This window comes from Pundamilia nyererei, unplaced genomic scaffold (assembly GCF_000239375.1).
Source record: "Pundamilia nyererei isolate P.nyererei 1_Seehausen unplaced genomic scaffold, PunNye1.0 scaffold00006, whole genome shotgun sequence".
In the NCBI taxonomy this organism is placed as follows: Eukaryota; Metazoa; Chordata; class Actinopteri; order Cichliformes; family Cichlidae; genus Pundamilia; species Pundamilia nyererei.
The window spans coordinates 6,133,747-6,142,835 of NW_005187407.1; the positions used below are offsets into that span (position 1 = coordinate 6,133,747).

General features: G+C 38.2%; 1 protein-coding gene across 1 annotated transcript in view; it reads right to left on the reverse strand.

Annotated features, from left to right (window-relative positions):
* Positions 1-6,176: 6,176 nt before the first annotated feature.
* Positions 6,177-9,089, reverse strand: part of tmem167a (transmembrane protein 167A) — a 7,466-nt gene continuing 4,553 nt past the window's right edge. Inside the window, exons 3-4 of the mRNA XM_005722316.1 lie at positions 6,968-7,002; positions 6,177-6,851 (exon numbers count right to left, since the gene is read on the reverse strand). Of these exons, the coding sequence (XP_005722373.1) occupies positions 6,781-6,851; positions 6,968-7,002 (106 nt within the window). The 3' untranslated portion in view covers positions 6,177-6,780. The remainder of the gene's footprint in view (positions 6,852-6,967; positions 7,003-9,089) is intronic.

Consider the following 9,089-nt stretch of genomic DNA (forward strand, 5'->3'; position numbering starts at 1 on the left):
TCTCTGCACTGCCAGAGAAATATGAATAATCAGGTGAACTCAGGCATGACTTGCTGTGATTTCACAAGTAATTAAGTACAATTGCCTCCATTTGTGATTTGTTTCCTACAAACAATGCTGGAATAAATATTGGTTGGAGCGAGGCGTCATCAAGTGCTCATAAAACAGCTACATGTGGATGTATGCGCTGACCCCACACCTGTATATCATAAGAGCGCTAACATTTGTTCAGATCTGCTGTACTTCTTTATCACCAGGGTTCACTCAGCTGTACAAGTGCAAGCTGTTACAGTATCTGTGTTGTTCCATCCTCCACACGGTTCCTATGGCAGCTTTGAGGGTTGAAGTGGAAGAGCTCACATCCCCACTCATTACTGGAAACATGCCTGCTGGACTTCTGTGACCGTCTCATCTGCCAAAGTGGAAAAACTGTTTGGTTTTCCTTGAAGTGATAGAGGAACTCAAACTCTTCAACCACTTTGCACTACACATTCACGTGTTTCTGAAGCATAGCATATTTACATGTTTTCAGACAGTTTGGTCATTATCCCGGGGGAAATGGTGGTACCATAAACTGGAGTTATATGCTCAATATTCAGTTTAAAATGTAAATACAAGAATGTTGAAAAAAAAACAAACAGTCACGGTGGGAATGAACAGGACATTTTTCAGATGCTTTCATGGTTTTGTGATTTTGAATACACCTTCACTGCAAAATAAAATGCATCATACTTCATAAAAATACAGTGACTAAAGCCTTGAGATTGCCACATTTGCACATAGATTTATGGGCAAAATATTAATTGAACAGTTAGCATAAAACGTTTACTGTGCTTATAGCAAAGTACAACAAAGGGTGACTTTGATGAAGTGAACTGATTCATTGTTGATAACCAGAATATGTAGAGCAAAACCATTTTTTTCTGAACAAGAAAAATTGAGCCTTGGTCACTACCAAGTTGTGTTGGGTACTTACACATACAGTGTAAAAGGAATGTATAGGTATGTATATATAACGGTGTAAATAATTGGTCCAAATGGCTACATATAATTTCCAGTGTTTCCACTTTATATTAATATGCAAAGACTCACTCAAGTGAGCCAGTATCACTGCAAATGGGAACACTTTAATCAAAATGTGGACACAAGTGGTCAAAACCACACTGTAAACCTTCAAACTCCTGTTGTTTAATTTGGCTGGTTATGAAGTCACTTTTCAGTGAATGTTTACTTCATGTCATTATTAACTCAGCCAAAGATGTTGGGCTTTCCAGATCTGTGGAACTGCCTTGGCGTGCAGAGACTCCTCCTGCTGCAGGTTAACAAGCCAGGCTGAGATGTCCCAATGAAGAAACTGTGCCACCTTCAAAGGAGACATATATTGGCCACAGTGGCCACAGGAGTGAGTTAAAAATTTTCCTTATAGCATTGCTGGTAAAAAATGACTGCATGTGGAAGACGTTAGAGTGATTAAAAATATTGACTCTACATAAAATAAAGTTTCAAGTACATACCTGATTAAAACATCCAGCGTCCACAATGGGATCATTCACACAAATTGTCATCAGGCAGGTGACTGACCCAGACTTGCCCTACTTAGAGGATATTGGTGTCCTTTAGCTACCAAAGTCGTTTACTTGTCATTTGTGCTCTCGTGGGCAGAAAACAGTTTGGATCTTTCTAATGAAGAAGTGAGGACAGAACAAAGGGTTTATAAAAAGAATGTGATGTCAAGCATTTTTAATCATAATAATGAAGCCTTTGTAATCCTTTATGTCTATAAGTTTGGTTGTGTGTCTCAAGCTAGAAGCAGCCACAAGAGAGAAATTACCCCCGTAGGTATCAGTAAACCAAGAAGCCTCAGGTTTTTAGATATATAATCAAGAAAGAAAATATAGGGCCAAAGGGAGACTGATCACAGAGATACACCAATAAGGAATAATCCACTACTCGTGAATGTTTCCCTCCTTTACTCCCTGTCATTATCTTGCTGACATTCTCACCCTCCGGCCATCTCCTGTGCAGCTTTCTTTCTCTCCATTCATCTTTACCTTCCTTTACAGAACTGATTCAAACAGGCTCCACTGAAGATTTTAAGGGTCAAGGTCTGTTTGGACACTTCTGGTTTGCTCAGCAGGAGATGGCAAAGACTTTAACGGCCTGATTGCCTTTGAAGTCCACAAAATGACAGCAACCTCTCCAATATGATCAAAGGAGGACCGAGGCAACAAAATTAGAGTAATATGCTTTGAATATTCTCCTTGTTGACTAATGATGTCAAAAAAGTACTTATGATGTGAACTATTACAAAATTCTCTTGAGGGAAAATTCTGGAAAACACAATAGTATATTAATATGAATTTTACATTGCCCAGAAACATTATAATGAAAAAAATACCTCACCAATCAAACAAACAAGCAAAACCAGAAATCAGTGAGTTCTATTTTCAGTCATTTTAACTTCATTTCCATTGAAAGGTAGAAGGGGGATATGAAACATTAGGACTGTATTGGTATTTTGGAATAGATGTCTAAATTTAATGGCCTTTCAATACATGTCTCTGGCTACTCCTCTAACTTTGCCGGTTTACAAAGGTTAAATATATTTTTAAAAGTTAATATGCAAGTGTAGTTAAGATACGATAATCATAGGTATGAATGTTATGGTAAATTTAGGCTTGCACTCATGTATATATCATGTATATATCTATCCACTTAGCACTTTAATTCTTATTCTTATTCTTATTTTTATATTTTTATGACAGTATGTTGCACTGAAGCACCGCAGCAATTTCCTAATGTTGTAAACCTGCTCAACATCTGGCAATAAACCCTTTCTGATTTCTGATTTCTGATTTCAATGATTTCTTTGAACTGTTCTTTTTTTTTTTTGGAGTGGACTGATTGTACAGGATACATCTTAGATGACTTTAAAAAGCAAGAATTGGGTCCAAAAAGGTTGAATGGGGTTTTTCTGTAATCCACACAGGCTCAAATATATACATACACCCAGACTAATATTTGGATAAACGTCACTTAGTAAACTGCACAGTAACCAGATGCTATCAACAAACTTCTGGCATAAGTCTGGTAGGATATTTGACCACTGTTTATGAAAGCATTGATACAGTTCATTTAAATTGGTTGGTTTTCTGACACAGACCCCACTTTTAAGCATAGTCCACAAATTCTCAATAGTGCTGAGCTCAGGGCTTTGGGAAGGCCATTCCAGAAGCTTAATGTTAGCCTGCTTTATCCATTCTATGACCAGTTTTGATATGTGTCTTGGGTCACTGTCTTACTGGAACATCCAATTGTGTCCAAGTTTCAACTGTCTAGCGGTTGATTTGAAATGAAGTTGAAGAATTTGGTGGTAGTCTTCGTTCTTCACTATTCTATCCACTTTTTTGCAATGTACCAGCATCAGTGGCAGCAAAACAGCCACAGAGCATGATGCTACCACCACTGTGCTTGAAAGCTTGTATAGTGTTCTGAAAGCCTTCCTGTTACTCCTCTGAGCATACTTTTTGTTATTGTGGCCAAATAGCTCAATCTCATCTGACCAGTAAAAAGTTCTTTGTTGGTCAGCGCCCTCTCAGTCCATAGTGACTGTAGACAGTGACGCTGGTGTTCCAGCAGTTTACAGCATGTTTGAGCCTTGGTGGTTCCTGGGCTGTTTTTGGACATCCTAACACATTTCTTGTCATGGGAGGGTGACAGTTTAGGTCTGAATAACTTATACTTACACATCATTGTTTAAACTGATGATCTTGAAATACCCTGTCATTAACAAATGGCGCCAAGAGATCTTCCCAACTTGTAAAATACACAGTTCTTCTTCTTATATCAACTTCCTTGGACTTTCCCATTGTTCTTAGTACCGTCAAAACAAATCACTTTTGTGCTGGCAAACAGAAAGCACCAGTTGTAATAAATCATGATCACCAATGTGAAGTTAATATGCCTTGGCTTTGTCAAAATAACACTCTTAATAGAACCTTCAGCATCATTTATTAAAAGATTTAAGTGAGTGAGTCTGTATCTAAACTTTTGACCCTGTGTGAATTAGAGAAAATCTAATGTAAATCCAAACTTGTATACCAAATTCTTGTTTTTTAAAGTCATGAAAGATGTGTGATTACAATCATTGCACCCTAGAAAAAAGAGCAGTTCAAAGAAATCATTACAACCCCGAAATTACCACGACATTCATGCCCATGAAGAGTGAATGTAAACTTCTGACCACAACTGTAACTTTGTATAGGATATACAGAAATAGCAAGTCTGTAACTAGGATTGTTTAAATACTGAGGGCACGAGTTAAAAGTTTATCCGTTCAGTTCTGACACTGTAAATAGATACAAGGTGCCTTTTGAAAAGTAGAATCAGCTCCCAAAAATTGTTATTGTTTAAATGCTAAAAAAAGATGTCTGACATTTACAGTCTCACTTTGAATTCACTATCCTGGCCTTTTATAGTAAAAGCTTTATTTTTTCTAATTAGAACAGCGATACATCAAATCATGAGGGAATCAATACTTGGATCTTTTTTTTCTTCTTCTGTTCACATGGCAGACAGAGACGCTTTATGATGTCACCATAACATCACATTTTATTTAGCAGTCAGTTAAATGAGTTTGCTTCACATTGTTAAGCACAGTTAGTTTAGACTGTTTGGTTGCCATGCCGCGGCTGGTGGAGCCGAGAAATAAACATAACTTTTAAGGACAGAGGCAATGATGCTCAGCAGATGACATTTAAAACAGAATTCTGACATAAGAAACAGGACTATTTTTGTGCCCTTTGCCATTTGGCATCCCCTTTAATCAATCCTGATCAGCCAATTCAAACAGAAAAATCAGAGCATGCATTAAGTGAGCGAAGTCCTAAAGTTTTTTTAGGCATCAATTCACTGCACTTCTGCCAGATGTTCATTGCTCATTGCTTGGCAAATGTCTCCATAGCTTATGGGAGATTAGGAATAATGATCTTGACCCAAAAAGAAAAGAACAATTATATGTTTAGTTTGATTTTTGTCCCCAAATTACCCTACCAGAGCAGTATACAGCTGCCTACCGCCAGTTTACGAGTTATTTCTTCCATCTTTCCTACATGTAATTGAACCAGTGATAACAGCTCCTATCATCAGCTGAAGCAAGGAGCATCAGTTCTTCCATAGTGTCTTCCTTTCATCATCACCCAAGACATTAGCTCAGTTCATTGACCCAGTGATATCCTTCGTACCAGTATCTCTGTTCCCCCAAATAGAAACGGAGGACTGCTCCGCTGTGTCTGCTCTATCTGCGTCATGGCCTGATAATCACAAATTTACCAGAAGGCTTGATGCTTTATCTCAACCGAGGAGAGCTAAAACGGTTGCACACCAATATAGGATCTATGTTCTCTAACAGGGAGTCTGGATCTGGATACTCATCAAGGGGGTGTGTGACTACAAGTGTTCTTCTTTAGTCTCATCCTCTGTACCCATAAACAGGGAGAAAATGTGTGAATAACTTTAACCCCCCCCTTCATATTTTCATGAGAAACCCACAATGCAGTTGTACTATTTCCTGAAACAATACCAGGCCAGCATTTCTTAGGATTTCACCAATTGGTCAAATTCTGTGGCTGACAAAACTTGTCAAGGCTTTTTCATAAGTTTTTCATAACTTTATAATTTAAGCCTGTTGCAGGCAGTTTTATGATGTGGTCACATGTGGAATTTTGGTTTCATGCAATTTATCTTGTACACAGTTCAAAGATGAAATTACCAGAATTTGTCTAAATAAGCAATCACACATAGTTGTAACTTTTCTAACATATTCTGGATCTGTTTCAGAGGCTACTAAATTTTCTCCAGATTTTTAAAGCAGAACTTTTTAAGGTTTTCTTAGTATGAATGAAACCAAAGCTTTCCAGCTTTTTTTGCACAAAACCTTGCCAAGATGGGTGTTCACTGCAAAGTTTAAGAGGTTATCACAAACTCTTGACCCTCTAAACAGCTCTAAAAAGATTCCTGCATGTTTATAAATAAGTACTTAAATAGTAAAGAATGACACAAATCTATCATCAACACGCATTTACCATGTTTGAAGTCATAATTACTGACACTTTGTACAATGTGGCAGAAAACATGAATCATAAGCTTTGTTAAAAAAGAAAAACTTAAAACCACACTTCCAAAAAAAGGGACTTTAATAAATAGCTGCAAACCAACTGACATTAAAAACATCAGTAGCTCTTTGAGGCAAAAATGTAGGACAACTAGACACCTGAAGAGCTTTAATACCATTTTGTTTGCTGTACCCACCATTTTCAACTCAACAAACAGGAAGGTAACAAATATAAGTCAGCATGTAAATCCCTTAACAGATTAAACATTTATTGGGGTCCTCTTTGTGAAGAATTTCAAACAGATTAATCAGCTCCTTATAGTGACACAAAATGATGGAAAAAAATCTGTTTGAAATGTTTAGACAAACTGTATCATTTGATCCCACAAATAGCAGATAACAGAAAAGCGGTACACTTGTTCCTCCCACACACACACTTAAACGTACAGACCTGGAAGTCTGTGGAGGGATTCACACAAATGCTATCAGCTAACCCCCTCCTCCATACACGGGCTCTCCGTGACTCAGTACGTGATGTCAGGTCTCTCTTTTTACATTATCTAACTGATAAGCAAAGGAGGTCTTATTGTGCTTCTAGGATCATCCTGTCCATGTCTTCGTGTCTCTCCATTTCTCCAATGTTTCCATTAGTGGGTTTCTTTAGATTGCTACTGTAGGAACAGTATACTAAAAGCCATGATGACACAGCAGCAGGCCACCCACGGACTCTTCCGCTCACCTGGAGAAATGCAATAGTGCAGTGTTTAGGCTTTGTCAGGAAACATTTCTGCATGCATGTATGAATAACAATATGACAAAGTAAAAAAAAACTATATGGGGCAGTCATAGGCTTACCTATTCTGGCACACTTCCAAAAAATTCCTAGAAGCCTAAAAAGTAAAGGAATTACAAACATTACAAACAGGAACTCTGATATTAAAAGCTCAAAGACCTGTGATGATATGTGCACATACAGCAACAGAGGTACTCCACAAAACCCAAGCAGCCATCGGATGTCAAGTTCCATGTGAGGAATTTACAACGTAGAGGGAAAAGACGAACAGCAGGACATCTCATATGGATTGAGCACTGAGGCAAATGAGACATTTTCACTTCTTTTGAGAGCTCTGTGTGTCTCTGCATTTAAAGCAAACTTTTTAAACTTTCATTCTCACCAGATGGTGTCAGCATCCCATTGTACAATTTTTCCCTCAAAGTTGTCTCTGTATAACAGTTACATTTTGTACACTTGAAGCTAAGATTTGTTTTTGAGTGTACTGCTATTTTTCTTTATAAAACACATATTTTCTTGGAGATGGTATTCCCCTTAGATTTTGTGCCTTTCCCTACCACACAAGAATTATTTGCGAAATGTGTGGCATCAAATCAACACAAATAATGTCTCATGCCTCAGTCAACAAATCAATCAAGGGGGAAAACTATTAAATCATCCCATATGACATTCTCAGTTTCAAGCGCTTGTCTGAACAGGATGTCCCTCCCTTTTCCAATGCTGTGTGTATGTGAGTGAAACTGTTTCTGGGATTTGCCAGATTTATTAGAAATGAATTACAGAACTTATACAGCCAAGAATAATGTTGATCCTGAAATTATAAAAATCTGCTTTACTTCTGCTACTTTACTGGCCTTAATAAGCAGCTTCTTATTAACCAAGTGTTTTGGACAGACAAGCCTTACTTGATAAAGGAACGACTTTAATATGAGCAAAAATACAGGCGTAAATTACTTGAAGTGCACCATTTCTATTACGAAAACTGACGGCGTCAGAACCTTAAAGGATGTTCACTTATCATTGGTGGTGTGTGTCTATCAACAAATGCCATTGCTCAGTCTGGACAGAGTAAGACGAGGACAGCAATCCCCTTGCGACTAGGAAAAATCTGGAACTGATTGCAAGTAGTTGTGGTATCCAAGTGGTCACCCCACCGACCTTTTTATTCCAAGTCTATTGCAAAGCTCACCTGGTAGGAGGCAACTTGTTTCCAAACAATCGCAGTCTGTAGCAATGAGCAAACTCATCTGTGAAACATCTTTTTGCAATGGGCTGCTTGACTCAATTGGTCGTCTTAGGGTGTTTTCACACCTGCGCTGTTTAGTCTGTTTAAATTGAGCTCAGGTTCATTTTCCCCCTTGGTAAGATTTGTTTGTGCAGTTGTGAAGACAGTAACCGCACTTGGGTGCCATTCAAAACAACCACACCGAGACCCTTTGGAGGAGGTGGTCTCGGTGCATTTCCAAACAAGCACCAGAGCGGTTTGTTTATGGTGCGAGCGTGATCTGACCCCAAACTGGACCAACCACCAGCTGTATGCTGCAAGTTTGAACTAAAAAACATTAGTTTGCAATGCATTCTTTGTATTCTTAATGTGGGGAGGTTTTATATATGTGCAGGTCTGTTCGGTCTAGCAACTAGCCAAGAAATCAATGTAAATTCTCAGTTTTCTCACACTGCATCTTCCTCCTATATTTAATTTGTTGCTCCTCTCCTGCCCCAGACACATCTGGTCAATGAATGGACTGAATATTTTCACAGTTTGCAGTTCGCCTGGAGTTCTCTTGGACTTTTCTCTGTAAACCAAAACCACGGGGAAAAGCTACAAGTTTACAAACTCATCAACTGATCGGATCAGACTAAATGAACAATAGTTGTGAAAACGCCCTCAGTTATATTCCTATATAATAGCATGGTTGCTGATCACCTATGGCAATCTGCAGTTTAATTGCAGACCTGCTGCAACTACATCAGTATTTGTGGAAGAATTTCTGAATTTTTGTTAATGGGTTTCAGGCTAGAATCTGAATCCAAGAAGAAAATGTGAATTTATATGTGTGTAGATCACAGATTTGCAATTTACAACTACAGGGAGTGCAGAATTATTAGGCAAATGAGTATTTTGTCCACATCATCCTCTTCATGCATGTTGTCTTACTCCAAGCTGTATAGGCTCGAAAGCCT